The 20,961-nt window shown below is 34.7% G+C and overlaps 1 protein-coding gene across 6 annotated transcripts in view; it reads right to left on the bottom strand.

The window, feature by feature from the left end:
* Positions 1 to 217: 217 nt before the first annotated feature.
* Positions 218 to 20,961, bottom strand: part of ATP2B1 (ATPase plasma membrane Ca2+ transporting 1) — a 78,628-nt gene continuing 57,884 nt past the window's right edge. Inside the window, exons 16-22 of one of the 6 annotated variants that reach the window (XM_063694206.1) lie at positions 16,366 to 16,557; positions 15,923 to 16,136; positions 15,251 to 15,462; positions 13,535 to 13,642; positions 11,313 to 11,495; positions 10,786 to 10,939; positions 218 to 3,464 (exon numbers count right to left, since the gene is read on the bottom strand). In XM_063694206.1, coding sequence (XP_063550276.1) covers positions 3,439 to 3,464; positions 10,786 to 10,939; positions 11,313 to 11,495; positions 13,535 to 13,642; positions 15,251 to 15,462; positions 15,923 to 16,136; positions 16,366 to 16,557 — 1,089 coding nt within the window. In that variant the 3' untranslated portion in view covers positions 218 to 3,438. The remainder of the gene's footprint in view (positions 3,465 to 10,785; positions 10,940 to 11,312; positions 11,496 to 13,534; positions 13,643 to 15,250; positions 15,463 to 15,922; positions 16,137 to 16,365; positions 16,558 to 20,961) is intronic. The other 5 variants (XM_031000581.3, XM_055357916.2, XM_055357914.2 and 2 more) reach the window with 5 other exon arrangements.

Raw genomic sequence — 20,961 nt, forward strand, 5'->3', positions numbered from 1 at the left:
AAGGGTTGAGGACAGTGGGTTGGAGAGTAGGGACAATGTACCCACTCTCATTTTAGAGGCAAGATCATGCATATTATTAGAAGAGTGATTCACTGTAACACAACCATAACATTTCAAGTACATTATAGAATTTTCAATTAGATTTCTAAAATTTCAAGTAGAAAAAATTCCAAAATATTTTCAAATCAATATCAATATCCAAAAAGTTCAGTCCCCATTCAGAAACAGATAAACAGTATATTTATTAAATGAGTTAAGACAAATAAACTTTACAAATAGACAAATAATAAAAGGCTCAGTGGCTAAAATAGATGGTAAGCATCATTGAAAGAAATCAACACCATCACGGTATCTCAGTTGGCTTACACGTGTAAAAAGAAATTTTCAAAGAGCAATTTCACAGAAATGAAGCCAGTTTTTTTCTTATAAACAAATCACCAATTCTTGGTTCAAAACTGACATCTGTTATGAAAATTACCATATCACATATTTGTAAGATGACAAGGAGTAACTCATCTTCAAAGTGCAAGTAAGTCTATTTACAACCACAAAAAAGGCAATGATGAGGAGAAAAGGATTTTTAAAAAATATACAAAGATTAAAAACATTTGGGATGCAAAATTAAACAATTTTTTGGTTAGAGGATAAAAGAGAAAAAGTGATTGAATTACAGATTTCAGCTATACATACTATATAATGGGATCCAAGATCTTTAACAGCTTGCTTGCATTTTTTTCTACCAACATAATGCTCTGGAAATTTCTGGTAGAAATTACAGTGTCTCAAAGAGAGAAATACACCCTAAGCATGTCTTGCTACTACTTCATGGATGTCCTAAGACCCGTTTATGGATTAGAGTTGGTGTAGAAAGCCATTGCCTTGAGTTGAAAAATGAATACTGTAAAAGCTCAATACAAATCCTCCAAAGCACATGCACTTCTAAATCTTTTGGTAATTACATTCATATTTAAGCATAACCAAAATAAAAAAGAAAACTGAAAACATTTCCCTTTTCTCTATTCCCTATGCCTTGTAGGCTCTCCAGTTGATAGGGTCAATTTTTAGAGTTGAAAGGGTTCTTCAAGATAGTCCACCACCCTTATTTAGGGTAAATGATTTTCCCAAGATCATGCAGCACATTAATGGCAAAACCAAGACTAGAAACCAGGTCTTGACTCCTAGTCTAATACGCTTTCCAGCATATCATGCTACCTCTTTTTTACAGTATGATTCACTATAAATACCTGATGAATAAACGTACAATTACAAATGCTAACAGAGCCAATGTGTTTCTAAGACCTGCAGAGGATTACTGCAAAGATTTGATGGTGAGAAAAAGATTTCCCCCACCCACCAAAAATATCAAGCACCATCAACTAAATGTTTCTTTGCTTGGTCAGCACTCTCAGTTATAGTAGCAGTCCTCGTAAACTTTATGTCAGCCTGAGGATTGTGTATCTGGTGAAATCTGGGCCCTAACACATGCCAATTTCTAAAGGGTAAAGACAGAGGCAAAAAAGGGAAGAAGGTAGACAAAGGAAAGAAAAAGAGAGCTAAAGAATCCAATTGGCTTAGAGGTGGGCATTCTAGCATATGGTTAATTATTGCATCTAAATATATCATTTTAGAACCTTTTCATGTAATCTCATTTTACCTAATCTGTTATTTGGCCACTTAAGAATTAAAATAAATGTATCAAAGACAATGGTGGTCATTGTTATTATGTTTTTTACCTGTAAGACTATTTTAGACAAACTAAATTCAATGAAGAGTATGTCAAATGGTAAAATTGTGTTAATTTTCTTAATCTGATTCTATTAGATTACCAGCAAGGAATTAAAGCGGTACTTCATGGGGCTGTTACCATCTTGAAATGTATTCCAATTGTGGTCAAAGAGAACAGACTGATGCACTGTATATGCAGAACTGAGTAAAGAAGCTGAAATGTCTTTTAAAAAAACATTGCCATGAATTTATTTAATAAAAGGGCATATTTATTTATGTTTACAAACAAGTTTCAAAAACAAAAGGAAAACATGTATGCTTCTACTTATTAACCTTTTTCAAAATGCCAACAGCCCTCATGCTGTGTGAAGGTCTCTAAAGATTAGAAAAATCAATACAGTTCACTCACAGTTCACCAAGACATCACTAAACTAACATGTTTAGACAAAAACAAAAAGGACTAAGGTTCTCTTGTAGTTTGATAGTCTGATTTAATTTGATTTGCCTGAAATAACAAAAGCATTTCAAGCATCTTTCATTATGTAGTTGATGTCCTGCATTAAACAATCTACTAAATTCTGAACAAAAGGTTATTAGCAAGTTTTCAAAAATTTTAAAAATTAAACAGTTGCTTCAAAACCATTAAGTAGTAAATGTATTTAAGAAACTAATTAGGACAGATGTCATAACTTCATTAGAACACCACTGCTCATGTTTTTTTGTTTTGTTTTGTTTTTTTCGTTTTTTTAAACAAAGCATTAGTGTTATCTATTTGGCTATTAGTATTAGCAATTTATCTACAATATTTAACAAGGTAAATTGTAGGCAAAAATTTAGTACAGTTTCAATAGAAACACCCCTTTTTTTTTTTTCCTGAAAATACAGCAGTATTTGAAGGACTAATTTTTCTCTGCATCAGTTATAAGGAAGCTTCCCATCTATGAACAGGAACAAAAAAAGTATCTACAAACCTTGTAAACAGATCTGTATCATTTATAAACATAAATAATCCAAATTATTAACAGCCAACAGCAGAAATTAAACTATCAATTCAACGATCCAGGGCTCTCTGTCTTGCCCAGTTTTACTCCTCCCTCTCTCTCCCATCCAGGACTGAGATAAACTAAAGCTCTGCTAATACACTGTTCAGGACCATGCTTGGGTACTACTGATGATCCACGGGTCACTCACGCTGAGTTACTGTTTATCTGTCAGTTCATTTCTCCCACCCCCCAAAAAGCACCCTCAGTCTGGCAGAAAGCTTTGCTTTTTTTTTTTTTAAAAAAATAAATCTACATTCGTACAAGTGTGTCTTCTGTTGAAGTCCAAAGACAAGAATACTAGCTTGTCCATCACAATATGTGAAAAGACCCAGTTTCAATTTGTTTCTTTACAATGCAGCTAGTGTGTTAACATTCAGCTTACAATCAGAGTGATGTTTCCAAACTATGTAGTGGGCTTCCTGGGGATGAAGAGGTAGCAGACTTGTTCATTTCTATTGTAAGGTGAATTCCACTGTCAACAGCATTGTTATTTTTGTTGGGAGAGGGTGGAGGACTGGAGTTACGTTTTGTAGGAGCATCATCTTCGGCATCAGTGTCATCAATAAGGGGGATATGAGGCTCTGAATCTTCTATCCTAAACTCAGGATGTGTCATAAAGTTGTGAATCGAACTTCTTGATTCCGGTTTTTCTAACCCTTCATATAAAGAACTACGAAATGCATTCACCACTCGAATCTGTAAATATCAGAAAACACAGAAATATGTCAGTACACTATTAACAACTTAAAAATGGTTCATTTATGAGTTTGAATCCACAAACAGCTAGGTATGAGTGAATCATATTTGCATGTAATGCAGTGGAACTTGCAATACACTGTAAAAAAATGAATATTTTAGTAAGACACTACAGAACAACAAAACCACATACTCTAAGAATTAAGAGGTAAAGAATTCAAAGTAATATTAAGAAAATCTCATTGTCATTGGCTAAAAATTTAATAGCCATTTTATAGGATTTTTTCCCTAAAAGAACAAATCAAACACAAAACAAAACAAAAACTTAACCATACACAAGCTTAGCTGATTTTTTAAATTAAAAAGAATGTATTTTGAAAACAACTCAAATAAGTTGAACAAAATCAAGCACAAAGGGTTACTATTTATCATGCTAGGAATTAGGGTGTCACCGACCATGAAAAAGCCAAGCAAATATAAGCTGAATGCCACAATGAACTCACATCTACCCCACTACTCCCTTAATTAAAAACAAAAATAAGAACAAAACCCAAATAAATGTCTATAAAATGCCATTAAACAGCTATAAATATTTGAGTATATGCCATTTGTCTATCATTTGTCTATAAAGTGTTAGTGTTTTTCTCTGTAACAGATTAAAACTTAAATCAATTACTACAGTTATCTGGAAAGAATAGATCAAAAACAAAAACAAATCCTCTGGGATTCTTCTGTGAAAAATTTCCCAAGAAGACACAAAGTGTTAAAAGTTTTCTAGTATTTTCACACCTAAGCAGATAGCTCAACAATTCATCTTCCTCTCAGTCTGCTGTATAAATGAAAAAGATTAATGGGCAATCAAACTTAAAAACATCAGTGCACACACTGACATTAAGTGCTATTAACTCAAGTGTCATTCAGATTTAGAAAAAAAGGACAAAATCCAACTAGTTGAGCATTTACTATGTATCAATTCAAATACAGTGTTTGCTTTTGCTTTGATTCTAATAAATCCTGTTTAGTAATAAAGACATCATTTACTCATTGTTAAGAGAAGTAAATAACACTTTGGCATTCTAGAAAAAAGATGCGGTCACCAAATTCATCTCTTTAGACAGCAATAATGAATAATACATTTCTTCAAATGAACATGTGAATGCATTTAAAAAAATGTAATGTAGAGTTTAGGGCCATGCACCCACATCTCACCTTCAAGTTGTCTTTCCTTATTTGCCAAGCCCTATTTGTAAGCTGCTTTAGTCCATATTCACTTAGCCCTTTATATAGAGAGTACAGCATAGTCAACTGAGAAATACAAAAGCAAAATGTCTGGGTGTAAATTCCAGCTCTGCCACTTACTACCTGAGGAACCTTCAGGTAGGAACCTTCAGGTTGAAGTCAAACAGGTTTCTTCAACTATAAAATGGGAAATAGCAATGGTACTTGCCTTACGGGGTTGTTGTGGGAGATTAAATTCGTTAACACACTACAAACTTAAAACAATGTTAGGTCACAAGTATCGAGGCCAGGGCTTCTCGAACTTTTAATGTGCATACAAATTAGTTGGGGATCTTGTTAAAATGCAGATTCTGATTCAGCAGGGGCCTAAAGTCCTGCATTTCTAACAACCTCCAAGGTGATGCTAAAGCTGCTGGTCCATGATCCACACTTGGAGCAGCAAGCATCTATTCTATAATGTCTTGCAGCTTTACCATCTTTTATAATTTCATTCTATTTGATTGCTTGTACTTTAGTTCCTTAATTTGACTGATGAATAGCAGCAAATATTTTTCAACTTCTTTTATTGCTCTTGTTCCTCTTCCCCTTTACTAAGATGTAAAGTGTTCTACATATGGAATGTAAACAATGTTTGCTAAATATAACATTATAGTAATTCATTCAGTGTTTTATTGTTAAGTCTTAAAATTCACATTTTATACATGTGAACATTCAGCAAGTATCCTGACTGTCCTAATAACAAACTGTAAAACTTAAAATGCAAAAAGATAACTTCCTAAAAAAAAATTTGTTGGTATCAGCAGCCCGTAGGCACGGAGGAGAATACAAATTAGAGGATCAGCCAGCAAACTTGATGGGTGATGAGAACTGTTCAAGACAACCCTGAAGATGTTGCTTATTTGATAAGGTTGCTGGTGCTGCTGCTACTGAAGATAGAACAAACAGTTAAGCTTTCTGTGTATGTGTGTGTTTTCTGTCTGTTTTTCTTTGTAATCAGTCTGGGTATAAAAGTGAGCAGTGAAGAATTCGGGGGAAATAAATCTACTTTTTAAACATGTTAAATTTGGAAAATATCTAGAGCTCAGAAGAAAAGTGTAAACTTAAGTTAGAGATTTGAGAGTTAGTGAAGCTCTAAGAGGGGCAGAGTGTAAAGGTGAGGGCAACAAGTATATGTGCACACACAATCACACACATACACACATTTGGTGGCAGGCAAAGAAAGATTAAATCCCTTCTTAGCAAAACTTCAATTCTGAGATTTTTCCTATCTGAAAGAATTTGTTGAACAATATTAGAGATTTTTTTTTTTCTAACCACTTCATAAATAATAAAACTGAGCAACAGAGAGGATGGGTGGCTGACTTGTTAAGGAACTCCTAATTAGTGCTAAAGAGTCTTAAAACCTAGGTTTCTGGGCTCCCAATTCCAGATTCCTTGGAAGTCAAGAGAAGACAAAAACATACGATCATTTACTTTATCCCTAACTTCACTTGAATAAAACATTCCATAAGATTACGGTTAATGCTTCCTTTGTCTGACACATCTATTTAAGCCATATGACTGGTTAGTTTCAGCACATTACTAGGCCAGTTCAGCAATGCTCGAAAGCAATTCAATTTTCAAAGAACAGTTCTCGAGATACATACAATAAAGCTCAGATTAACCAGGAATCATCAAACCACAGTTGTTTTACTTTCTACTTATAAAGAACATAAGAAAGCACTCTTGATCTAAGGCATGACACTGAGCTGGCTCACACCTGCTCTGATCTTTATTACTTTCTGTATGTAAAATTCTCACAGTACAGTAACTGTGAGGAAAATAATAATTTTGTGCACAACACTTTAGGTAGGAAGGAAACTATATTAATAATAATTCAATTTAAGTAGAAATATAAGTAAACTTAATTACAGGCTTTTGAAAATCCAAGCCTATTTATTTTATCCAGTTTTAAAATTCAATTCCTATTTATTATCTATTTAAACCTACTCTGTGGAGCATACTTATACCCCTCGAAATTATCAGAATTAAGAAAAATTCAGTAATTCCTGTGTCAAAAATATTCTGTAAAAGTAAACTGTTCAACAGAGGAAAAAAAAAAACAAAAATACTGCATGAAGCACATATGGTAAACAAAAAAACTGAAGTGATTATCATAATCATGAATTTTAAGAAACTGAAAATGATTATCAAGGTAAACAATATATGAAATATAACAAATCCAAACAAGATCATGTACCTACAAAACCAATTTTTCTAAATACCATTCTAACTTTTAATAGCAGAAAATAACATTGTTTACTGCCTAAAACATTGTACAGAAGAGAGAGCTCTAAAATACTAATCACAAGCCAATAAATCTTACCTTCTACAACAAATTGCCCACTTCTGAAATTTGTTTTCATTACTACTTTTCTATGTGCACTAACTTAAAGAATTGCAATGGTACAGTAAAAGATACTTTGCAACTAGAAACAAAATTCTAGATTGTTTTCCAAAGTTGGGTACTTGCATATTAAATTTTCTCAAAAGGAGACCCACCTGTGTAACATTCTTATCTATCTGGAACAGGGGTTGGTAAACTTTTTCTGTGAAGTGCCAGACAGTAAAGTATTTTAGGTTTTGTGAGTTATACAGTCTGTCATAATTATACAACTCTGCCCTTATAGTGAAAAATCTGCCACAGGTAATACTTAAATGAATGGGCAATGCTGCATTCCAATAACAACTTATTTCCAAAAATAGACAACAGGCTAGATTTGGCCCATAAGCTGTAGTTTGCTGATCCTTCACCTAGAAAACCAAATTTTCTCTCAATTTCTCATTTCCAGGAATGTGTATTTATTTATTCAGGAAAAAAAAATCTACTAATGGTAAAAACTGGTGTTAGAATGATATACTTTATAAATAGAAAAAAAACTACAGAATGTTTTCTCTAGAGACCTGTAAGAGTGAAGATCTGACTAATAAATGAAGGGAAAAAGGTCTCTTCAGAGATGTTTGAGTCTAGCATTTGACAAAGTCTAAATGGATTATTTCTTCTATTTTAGCTAAGCAAGGTCACCCAATAAGGGTTAAAGAATTTTGACACCCATAGGTAGTTCTAAAACTATTCCATATTAGGGCAGAAACACAGTGATAAAATGAAATCTTTCATTAAATATATTAACATAGTTCTATATTTTGGCTGATGTTCTGTACCACCTAAGACAATGCTCCACCAACAAGGTTGAAAGACGTTTATGGTAACAGCAACATAATTACTGCAACTCTTGGTGTATAATGACAACTGTATTAACGAGATATGATTTAGTCCCTGGATAACTCCAAGAACATAGGACACAGAATAAAGAAGTAAACATCTCAAACCTTGATAAAGCAACAACTACAAACCTTCCTTTGCCACTCTCTTAAGTGCACCTTTACTTCCCTGAAGTATCTGCTCCCCTAGCCACATGGGCCCAGAAACTCAGAGGTTTCATATGTAACTGTGCGTCAGAAAAAAAGAGCCTGGGATGGAAAAAAAGATGCCTGGGTGCAGAGGTGTGTGCATATATGTGTCTGCCTGCCTGTCTTAAAAGTTTATGATTGCTTTGATATTTAATATAAAGCTTGGAACACAATCAGACTGAGAAATATAATAAGTATAGTATACCTAAAGCCATCTGATATCCCTCTAAATGAAAAAAACAATTACTTAAAATATTGGTAAATAAAAACAAATAGGATACACATTACCCATGAGATAAACTTGTAGAAAAAGTTTAATATGAAGCTAATCAGTAGCAATCAATCAGACAAATCTGGAATATAGAACCCTTCATAAGACAATTCACCTGGATTTTTCATAAGTCAATGTCATAAAAAATAAAGGCAGGGAATAAATACAGGTTGGAGACTAGACTCATAACACACATACTGTCAATAATTATTTCTTGGATTAAAAAAGCTATAAAGGAAATTTTGGGGGCAACCAGAGAAATCTGAATACTAACTGTCTGTTAGATAATATGGTATCAATGTTAAATTTCTTGGATAATAAAGTATGATTATATACGGGAATTCTTAGGTACATGCTGAAGTATTTAGGGATAAAACACTGGTATCTGCCATTTTCAAACGGCTCAGAAAAAAAGTTTTATTAATATACAGATAAAGTAGTGTCATAAAATATTAAGTGGTAAATCCAGGTGAAAGATTTTCATGTATTAATTTTTCAACTTGTCTGTAGGTTTGAATTTTTCAAATTTAAAATTTTGAGGGAAGGGGGTCTATCAGGATAAAGTCTTAGTTTGGCTCCTTCTTGTGGGGTATAAACACATACTTACTTTCCATTTCAGCTTCCCTTAGTTTATTACTCTTTCAGTACCAGACTATTATCAATCCCTTAGTTTATTCCTCTTGTAGTACCAGATTATAATCACTGAGGCCTCATTTGGTGAATTCTATCAAGGGTCATCTTGGGAGTCACCTCCTTCAGGCAATTTTTTTTGACTTTCCAGGGTAGGCTAAAGACCCTGTTAAGACAGTTTGTGTTTTACTACCATGTAGAAATTTCCAACTATTTGTTTTTGTTCTTTACTAGGCTGCAGGTTCTGGAGGTTCCAGCATAGTTCTGACACATGGTAGGCCTTCCATAAAGGCTTGTGGAACATTTACCATCTAGGGCTAGGTGGTAAGGAGCACCAGAGAGAGAGGCATAGTTTGAAATCCACAGATACAGGGAGGAAGAGGCATTTTTATTGTATCAGGCGTAAGGCCAGGCAATTTATGGTTACCATTTTATTCAGGTAGGTAATTTTTAAAAGGAAGAGTTCTAGCTGTCCCTCTATGTAAATTTAATATCTTAATGTTAGAGAGTCACTTGGAACACTTTGCTTTACATCATGCGGCCTCTGCTTATTAGTCGTAAAGAAGTTATTTAAACTCTAAGGCAGTTTTCACACCTGTAAAACAGGGACAGTTCTTACTGTGCCTGTTTCACCACATTTTTAAAAATATCAAATGAAAATATACTTAAGTAAATAGGGAACAAACAGGCATTAAGTGGAAAGTCTGCACTGTTTTCTCCCTTAATTCATCCTCTCTGCAGCTTCTCAAGGTTCCTCTAGTTCTTCGCTGGCTGGAGACCAAATGGAAAAGATAGGTCTCTGTCTACTTCAAGGCTAACCTTAGGTATCTCCGTAAATTTTGGGGTTTACATCTTTAATGCCTCCAATATATTGAGAATGCACCATGAATTCTCAGTAAGATTTATAGCTTATAAGGCTTTTAGAAAGTTTGCTATTTACTAAAAACCTGAAAGAAAATGTTATTTTAGTCAATTATTGAAAATTACAACATTTATTGGTTCAACGATTAATCAATAGTATACTTTTCCTACTTCTACTGAAACTTAACATTTCTTACCTATGATGTAATTTTTAACTAAATTGTCTATACAAATGGAAAAAAAAAACACCCCAAACCATAAATACCACAGAAACTTTTTAAATTTACACAGTGATTTCCCCTGAAACCACCCCACAACCAAGCAAAAAAAAAAAAAAAAAAAAATCAAAGCAAGGCAAAGTTCAGGTTAAGAAGGCAAGCAACTGGCTATACATACTGAAAACTTGTCTTCAGGCTACTAACTTACTTTCCAAATTGGACAAAAGTCAAAATGCTAAATTTATTCTTAGCTTTGAAAATGCAATTTCCTGGTTCTGTTAGATGAGTTTCAAATCACATGCTTTTAGGAAACATGCAATATAAACATGTTTAAAGGCATATACTCAAAAATTTATAGTAGTTCCACAAGTTCTAAGCTACAATTTTATTCCCCATATTAACTATCAGAGTTAGCACAGAGACAAGCTCACAGATTGCATCTAATCTTTGGTTGCAATTGTTCCACCTGTTATCTAGCCCTCTAAGAAATAAAACAACAACGACAACACTTTGAGGTCTCAATCCACTTTACGAAAAGAAAGCTTTATGAAAAAGCCTGAACAATGAATTCAAACATTAAGGAGAAAATGAGAAACGTTAGGTGTGTGAAGTAGGAAATGTTAATTTCATGCACTTAGGAACACACACTCACACCCCACAGTAGTAGAAGCAGTAGAAGAGGAAAACACTACATGTGTAGGGGTAGAAATATTTGTTACATCATGATGCTGGCTGGCGATGGAGGGTTGCCGCCTTAGAGCCCCCTGAATGGAACTTCCACTCTGGAAAGCATTCACTACATCCATCTGCAAGGAATCAGAGATTGTGACAGCTTGCTCAGCAAGAGAGAGAGAGAACAAGAGAAAGGACCATTCCATCTATCAACATATAAAAAGAAAAAGGCACTTTTTACACAGCATATAGGCAAGAATAGCATTTTGAGATGAAGTGGGGGATGGGGGAGCTAGGAAAAAAGGAGCTTAGGGGCATATAGACACATTCTTTCATAATCAGTTAAAAGTCTCACTCATTCCAGGCACCAGTATTACTTTTCAAGAGAATACAATTTGTGGGTTGGGAAGGCTAGAGAGGAAGTTTAAGGAGCACACTCGAACCTCCTCCCCAGGTCAAAAAGCCCTGGCTCCCATCATCTCTCCTACCTCTCTACCAGGCCCATACCTGTGTTTGGATTCTGTTCAGACCTCTAAACCACAAGATTTGGCCACGCCGCAACTCCCTTTCAGCGTGATCAATCTCTTCAACATCCTCTGCTAATTCCTCCTCAGGTATTTCTTCCTTTTGTGTTCCATGACCAGCTTCTTTGAGGAATTTTAAACGGCTAGTTGGAATTGTTGAAATAAGCTACAACACAGGGGAATGAACTTAGAAATAAATCATATCAAGTAAAGGTAAGCTGATCAACTGTAATACTAAAGGTATTAAAAGTGGTGAGAGTATCCGACTATCTTTACCAATGAAGTAATGGGATCCTGTTGATTAGTCTCTCTCTCCCACAGCAAAATACATTCTTCTCTTAGCTACACAAAAGATTTGAGTTTGAAGGATAAAAAGTTTTCCTAAATGGAAATTAACCTGATTACATTTTTCATATTTTCATCAGGACATTCAAGACAGTACATTGTAAAACCATGCTCTGATATATGTGTTTACTTAAAAAGTCCTATTTATTTTGAATACAATGAAAATGGCAGGTGGTCTTACTAGATGCAAAACACGTTTACATTTCATTAATGCTGTCAGAGTTCAATGAGAAAAAATGTATAAAATTTTTTAAAAAATCATTAAGGTTACACTGAAAATAGTTTTGTTACATATTTTTTTTAAAATGCAACAGTTTAAAATTGGATTAGTACTGATTGATGACGCCAAACAAAAACAGATGCCCTAGAAAACACAAAGGATACAAGAAACACCAATACACGTATATTAGCTTATGTGTTAACATCCATTCTCTAAGGCAGCAGTTGGGTTTATCAGGGAGAAACAAGCATGTAGTCAGCTATAGAATTCTGCTTGGAGAACTTCTAGTACACCCACCTCATTTCACCAAGGTGAAATAGGCTTCAAGGCACATAAAGTGACTTGCTCATGGAGTGACTAGGAACCTAGGTCTCCTGACCACCAAAGGCAGTGCTTGTTCTACCATGGTACACTTAGTATGGGTCTTACTTAAAAGATGATCTCTATTAATGAGGTACTCAAAATAGATAAGAAAAGAAACCTCAGAATCTAGAAACATAGTTAAGAAAAAGAAGAGACAGAAAGATGTAAAGATTGGGCTACATTTAAGGAAAACCTGAAAGTCTGGTTTCACTGATTTGCAGAATGACAATAAATTAGCTCATGCAAATTATATGCCATAATATATATTAACCTTCATCTATGAAAATGTTAGATTTTCTATAAATTAGTTTTATAGTAATGGGCTTAAAATGAACAATGCATAAATCACTGTCACATTTAAAAAATAATGACATGCACTTGCAAGTAAGCTGCCTATAGTAAATATGAGGTATATCTCTTATTTCAGGCACTTTATTTTATATATACACTGTTAAAGCTATTCAATTCAAGTCTAAAACATCATTTTGTGACCCCTTTTTCCAGGTAACATTATTTTTATAAAAACATTCTCTAAGGTCAGTTTTTCCTATGCTGCATATTGGATTAAATTACAGAACAAAATGACAATGTATTTTTTTTTTTTTTTTTTTTTTTGAGATGAAGTCTCGCTCTTCTCTCCCTGGCTGGAGTGCAATGGCACGATCTTGGCTCACTGCAACCTCTGCCTCCTGGGTTCAAGCAATTCTCCTGCCTCAGCCTCCCAAGTAGCTGGGATTACAGGCGCCTGCCACCATACCCAGCTAATTTTTATACTTTTAGTAGAGACGGGGTTTCACCATGTTGGCCAGGCTGTTCTCTAACTCCTTACCTCAGGTGATCCGCCCGCCTTGGCCTCCCAAAGTGCTGGGATTACAGGCATGAGCCACTGCACCCGGCCATGTATTTTTTACATTGTTGTAAAAAATTTTTTTCCGAAAATGTAAAATAGGTTATAGAGTAAAAGATACAGATATTAGCATCCTAACCAGTTATAAATACATCATTTTTAAAAACCGCTACAAAACTTCTAAAAAAACAAGTTAAAAAAACACATAAAAAGTTAGGATAGTATTTTATAGTACAGGCATAATCATAATGAACAAGTGACATACTGGAACTAATACGACATTAAAAAAACTTATCTTTGAATGCCCTCTCTTTACTCACCACATTAATGATTTAGAATCAAGTAATGAAACTGTTAAAGAAAATACACACTAGAAATTTAAAAAAAAAAAATCACTTTAGGTTTAAACAAAAACTGATGAAATTTTTACCTGGCCCCAGAGTAATGTTCCCATTCCTAGGAATATTGACCATAGCCACTGTTCTATTGAAAGTTCTGAACAACTGAAAGGTTTTCCACCAAACTGCACAATTATTATCTGGAGGAATAATCAAGAGTAAATTTACTTAAATCTTAAATTTTAAAATTCATATACTTAAAAAATATCAAATTTATGTCCTCTAAAACAAGGTGAACAACCACTATTCTGATGAATTGTATTATATCAGTCACAACTGAAAATAAGACAACTGAAATAGACCTTTCCTCTTTCCCCTCCAGTCCACTTTCCCTCTTAAAAAAAAAGACAACTGAAATAAAGTAAAATCTCTGCCCAATATTTTTGATGCATGCGTATTTCATGTTTAAATTACGCTTACTAAAAAGTAAAATTCTTATGACCAAGAATAATAATTTTATACTGTTTCCAATATAACCCCAAGCAACTACATTCCCCTGTATTTAGTACAATTCTTCAAATAATTTATGCCTTTCTCAAACTATAGTACTCTTTTGTAGAAAAGACTGTATGTTACTGGAAAAATGCACAATATTAAAAAAATTCCACATAGCTGTTTATTTCTAGTTAACATTTAGACATACTAAGATAAACACAGACTGTATGAGAAGAAAGGCAACTTGGAAAGTTCTATGAAATATGGGCTAACTCAGGTGAGGTGATCTCAGATTTGCTCTCCTTTATGAAAAGAGTGAGGTCTGATGATGAATATAAATTCATAATAACAGTGCTTATGTTTTGCTTGTTATTCTAAAAGGCCTAAAATAGCGTGCATGGAAATATTAAGAATTAACTGGGGTTGGGTGTGGTGACTCATACCTGTAATTCTAGCACTTTTGGAGGCTGAGGTGAGAGGACTGCTTGAGCCCAGGAGTTCAAGACCAGCCTAGGCAACATAGCAAGACCCTGTCTTAATTAAAAAATAAATAATTTTTTTTAAAAAGAATCAATTAACAATATTCACCCTCCTGTGAGTCTGACAGGCCTCTCTTTGATATGGCAGTTAAGTAGTTCCCAAATATTAAAATCAAAAAAAATTTTGGTAGTTAACATTTTAAAACCTTAAAGTTACAATTCCTTTCTTTTTAGCTCTACTTTATTCAAATTCAAGTGATTTTTACTTCTCGGTTCCACTATTTTAAAGTTAATTTGTGCACTTGTACAGATAGATTTCCAACTGCTTTGTTAGTAGCCCAATTAGATTACAACTGATTTGACAATCAGGTCTGGATTTTAGTAGATATAAAACTGAAGTAATTTTCTTTTATAAATCAAGAAAATAATGAGCATGAAAAGAGTTCAATATGTATTTGTACAAGTGATCTTAATTTTTTTTTTAATTTAAACCTGATCTTTTTTTTGGTATAATGTGGGATGTAAAAAGAATACTAAAATGCTGGGAAACAATTAATTGATTGGCTGACTTTGTTTCCTAAGAAATAATATCTTTCACTTTACAGTTGGAAGAAATAAAACTGTTTGTCTAGTTGGTTGTGGCATTTACTTCTAAGAACAGGAGATTCACTTCCCATATTCTTTAACATATACCTTAAATCACCACGATATTATATATGTCACCAAGGCAATAGTTCCACACATGTTCCACACAAGTGATTGCTAGAACAAGCTGTTTACCTAATGTCTCCCATTTAACAGGCAAATTTGAAACTATCTTTTCCAATTACCCACCTGTACCACAAAAGTGCCTAAAACAATTGTGCAGAAGATGGCATTGTTAAAGATTCCTTCGAATACATTTCTTTCACCATGAATTTTCCGGGCATTTATTTCGTTGAAAAGTTGCATCAGCACAAAGGTATTAAAAACAATAGTATAATGTTCTGAAGGAGGAGCATGCAAAGGAGCATTTCTTCCACTATCAATGTCAAAAAACTTTTCTCCTGAAAGAATGAAAAATGACTATTTTGTAATTATCATACCAAATAAGATTTCAAGGAGGTATACAAATTAAAACTTAGCTACTAGACCTTTTATTTGATCTGAAATGGCAGCATGGAAGGAGCTAGAGAAACCTGGGATTATCTAGTACAACTCTCTTGTTTTATAGGCAAGGAAACAGAAGCTCCCAAAACTATGGTGATAATCTCAGGATCACATATCTAAATTAGTGGAGAGCCAGGGTAAGACATCAGGACTGTTTATTCTCCTGTTTATTCTACTATCTAGCTTATTGTCCTCCCAAATTTACTAAGCACTCACTGATTAAGAAGAAATTAAAGATAAATGGGAAGTCAGGAGTAGAATTTAGGCTCTTGAAAATTTGTAACATTATAACATCTTGGATGATTAGCTTGGAAAAGAAACAATTAACTGAAGCTTTATTAGACACTGAATTCTTACCAGCAAATAAGAGTGTAAAGACTACTACAAGTTGATAGAATGCATGACCCAAAATATTCTTCATCATTGTACGTGAGATGAGAGGCTTATTTCTACCATAAGGTTTCCGAAGCAAGAGAGACTCAGTGGGTGGTTCCGTTGCCAGAGCCAGGGAAGCGAGCGTATCCATTATGAGGTTTACCCACAGCATCTGCACAGCCTTAAGCGGTGAGTCCTAGAAAAGATATGTTTCCTAATAGACATTCACAACTACTCAGGGGCTCAGCAATTCTCAGGAAGCCTTTAGGGTTTAAAAACTTGAGAAACAGAACAGGATTATATTTTTATATTAACTAACCTAAAATATTAAGCTTCAGCTTAAATATTAAGTATTTTTTAAAAGGCATTTAATATACTTTTTAAATTTAAAGTAAACAAGTTTTGATAGACAAGTCATCACCTACTTGAGTAATGCAGGCGCCCGTAAAAGCAACAATCACTGCTACTACATTAACAGTAAGTTGGAACTGAAGGAATTTTGAGATGCTGTCATAGACATTTCGTCCCCACATAACTGCTTTAACAATGCTTGTAAAGTTGTCATCTGTGAGAATAATATCGGATGCTTCTTTAGCTACATCAGTTCCAGCAATACCCTGTTAAAAAAAATTTTTGTGAATTAGACTAAATGTTTTAAGTATAACTTTCAAATAGTCAAAAAATACACACTTAATAAACAAAAAGTTTACCATTATACCTAATAAATATTACTTAAATTTACACTAAAAGAAGGTAACAGAGTTATTCTAAGATATTACTAGGAAAGACATTCTGGTTTAGCAGAAATCAAACAAAGAATGAAGTATTAAAAATAAGGTTCAAGTTGGGTTAAAAATGGAGGAATGAACAAAGACATTACCCAAGTTCCTTCCAAAAGCCACACAAAAAGGTATCTGTTAATAAAAAGCAAACAAACTCTATGAAGACAAAGTTAGAGGAAAAGGAGATTCTACCAAAAAAAAAAAACCCATAAAACCTTAGAGGCTAGAAAGCAGACAGCCAAATGGTAAGTAACTCAGCAGACACAAGAAAGCTGAATCCTAATCCAAGTGTAGAGAAAGTAGAAGTAGCCCCCTTTCCCCCCAACAACAGAAACCCCCTGTCAGCTCCAGACTTGGCAGATTTACATGGCACTGGAAGTAGGGGTGAAGGTAGGAATAAAAAAAGGAAGATCTCTTGAAAGTCTACTGAAGATGCATTTAGAAGCTTCAAACTAATAACAATGTCATCAACAGGAGAATGGGGTAATTAATAAATTGTGGATTAATAAAATGAGTGAACTACAACTATATTAACATAAATGATCTCACAAACATAATGCTGAATAAAGAAGATGAACTCAACACATAATGTATGACTCTTCTGTACAAAGTTCAAAAACAGGCAAAAGGAATAATCTTCAAGATACTGGTTATCTTTGCAGAGACATAAGGCAGTAATTAGAAGGGAGTAGGATTCACTAAAAAATTATCAAAAAGCTTAACCTCATGAACCTTGCCACGAGCTGAAAGCATTCCCCAAATTCATGTGTTGGAAACATAATCTCCAATCAACCAAGTGCAGACATGGAAACTCAGAGGTGATATGATGAAGGCTCTGCCCTCATGTATGGATTAATGTCATTATTTTGGGAGTGGTTTCATTATCAAGAGTGACATCATTGTAAAGGTGAGTTTGACCCCCACTCGCTTTTGTGCTCACTTGCGGTGTTCTCTTGCCCTTCTCCCATGACATGACACAGCATGAAGGCCCTCACCAGATGCTGGCACCCTGGCTCTTGGATTTACTCACTTCCAGAACCTCAAGTCAAATAAACTTTTATTGTTCATGAATTATTAAGTCTTAGGTATTTTGTTATCGCAATACAAAATGGACTAAGACAAACCCTTTCTCAGGAAGCAGCTGGAGAAGATGACTCCACCAGATAAGAGAATAAACCAAAGAAGATGATGCCACTGAATTCATGAAGTACAAGATCCAACACAAAGGAGAAGAAAGAAAATCCTCAGGTATGGAGACCAAGAAGACAGCTGTGCAGCAAGGCTAGCAAACAGCGAGTGCAGATTAAAGCACGTTGAAAGATGCTGAGAGATGTATCTCTTAGACACTAAAACTGGTAAGAGTGCTAAAGGTCTCTGATGTATGGAACAGAGAATTTGGGGATGAATTACTTAAGTACATAGAAAAACTAAGCCAAAAAAATTCAAACAAACCAAATAAAAATTAAAAGAAAGCAAGTAAAAGACAACAAATTATAGGGAACATAAAAAGCTGTGTAAGGAAGGAAAAGTAATTACAGTAGACCACACAGATCAGGTTGAAACAGCATTTACAGTCACAGTAAGGACTGAATATTGATCAAATCTAAATTATGATATAACTCTGCTGGCAGATGATGGGATAGGTAGTGAGCATGAAGGTATATGCGGTGAATGTGGTCTATATGCTTGTGAAAGCATGAAGTCCTCACCTTCATTAATGAAAGTCAGTAGTTAAAGCCTTATATTAAAAAAATCAAAAAAGCACCAGAATCATGTGATTTAGAGATATAAAGGTACATAACTAAGGAAAAGAAGCAGCTAAAACAGTTTCCTTTGGGAGCCAAAAACTTGGTATGTGGCAGGGAACTTGCTATTAAGTCTTATAGAACTACTTGACCTTTTAAATGCTACGCATACATTGTTTTGATAAACACGAAGTTCAGATGAAACCTTTCTCAAAATACTCAATGAAGAAACAATCTTATTTTAGAATCTTAGTCTCCAGCTCCCAATGTGAATATTTTACTTTTAATGTCCCACTTTTTTTTTTTTTTTTTTTTTTGAGACAGAGTCTCGCTCTGTTGCCCAGGCTGGAGTGCAGTGGTGCGATCTCAGCTCACTGCAAGCTCTGCCTTCCGGGTTCACGCCATTCTCCTGCCTCAGCCTCCGGAGTAGCTGAGATTACAGTCACACATCACCACACCCACTATTTTGTATTTTTAGTAGAGACAGGGTTTTAATTTACCATGTTGGCGAGACTGGTCTTGAACTCCTGACCTCAAGAGATCCACCCGCCTCGGCCTCCCAAAGTGCTGGGATTACAGGTGTGAGCCACCATGCCTGGCCAATGTCCCATATATTTAACACACTTAAACTCAATGGGATTTCTTGATTCTCATCATACCCATATTATACAAATACAAATCTCACCATTCCCTTGCTCAAAATCCTTAAAATTTCTAAAAGTAACTCTATGGTGTTAATTGGTATTCAAATAAAAACTAGTTCTATGATGAAACAAGTCTGGAAAACTTTCAATCACAAAAGGTTAAACTGCTTTTTAAAAATGAGCTTCTAGGAGTCATATGATATCGCATAGTGTGTCTCTAAACTTACTTCATCAGAAGTAGGCTTGGCAAATGTTCATCTACAGGATAAGAGAAAAAAAATTCCTTATCATGGCATTCAAGGCCTTTTTAATGTGGCCCCCTGTGAATTCTTCTAGCTTCGTATCTCATTACAGCACTGCAACCTCTTCTAGTTAGATGGAACAACTTGTACATAATTCGCTGATGAATGAGGGCCTCTTGGTTCCTCTCCTTCCCTCAGCTAAACTGGCACCTCTTCCAGAAAACCCTTCTCAGTCTCTACAGGCAGAGTCAAGGACTTCTGCCTGAGACACTTGTCACTGTCCTGTGATTATTTCCATGTGCTGTGAATTTTTAGGAGACAGCAACTCTTCACTTCTAATGTTCCTGGACTGGAATACTGAACACAGTCTCAATATTTGGAGTCCCGCATTAATCCAAATAAAGTTTAAAATAAAAGTATTTTAATTACCTTAGGTTTTACTACCATAGATGTATTTGATTATTGGATTACACCATGAGATTCAGTCTTTGATGACAGCAGTATCTCTATACATGGTTAACTAATTTTTGGCAAAGAATAATTTCATGTGACAAGGATTCTCTCCTTTGACCAAAACTTGCTATGCAGATAATTGTTACACTATATTATTTAGGGAATCATGACAAGAAAAAGTCTGCACATGTTCACTACAGATGCAACCATCCATATTTTTGTCCCAAATATTTTCGATCCACAGTTGGTTGATTCTGCGGATGCAGAATCCATGGATACAAATGGCCAAACGTACAAGCAGAACGCACACTTTATCTATAGATCAACAAATCAAGAAAGTATGCTCTAAAATGCTATATCTGCCTGAAAATAGGAGATACATTTAGAAAGAAATTATCAACAGCGATTTCTTGTAACTAAAAAAAAAAACTCTAAGACAATACGTTTGTCTAAGTTTTAATTGTACAAATGCAAAACCAAAGTAAATTCAAGCTTTAACAAGAGTAGTTTCAAGTCCAAGCTACCAAACACTTACAGTTTCTCTATGTTTTTAAACTAAATTTATTTATTTGAGACAGAGTCTTGCTCTGTCATCTAGGCTGGAGTGCAGTGGTGCCATCTTGGCTCACTGCAGCCTGCGCCTCCTGGGTTCAAGTGATTCTCATGCCTCGGCCTTCCAAGTAGTTGGGATTACAGGCGCGACCACCACACCCAGCTAATTTTTGTATTTTTTTTTTTTTTTTAAGTAGAGATGGGGTTTTGCCATGTTGGCCAGGCTGTTCTTGAACACCTGACCTTATGTGATCCGCCCGCCTCAGCCTCCCAAAGTGCTGGGATTACAGGCGTGAGCCATCATGGCCAGCCTGTTTTTGAACTAAATTTAGACTTCTGATGTTATCATTTAAAAAAAAAAAAAGTGGTACAACTGGGCCTAAAACCATGAAGAGCTTAAAAAACACTAACCAACAAGCCATTGTATTGTGTATTTGTTTGATTATATTTACCTGTATTTATTTAAAGCCCACTGTATCTGTCTTACATTCAAGTTTTGGGAAGAAAGCTTTTTTTATTTTAAAATTCATTTTACAGAACTGCCTTTCTGGTCAGCTGTCAGAATGTAAATAGCAATAAGAATCCTGCTAAATGCTCAACAGC

The sequence above is a fragment of the Gorilla gorilla genome, chromosome 10 (assembly GCF_029281585.2).
Source record: "Gorilla gorilla gorilla isolate KB3781 chromosome 10, NHGRI_mGorGor1-v2.1_pri, whole genome shotgun sequence".
NCBI lineage: Eukaryota > Metazoa > Chordata > Mammalia > Primates > Hominidae > Gorilla > Gorilla gorilla.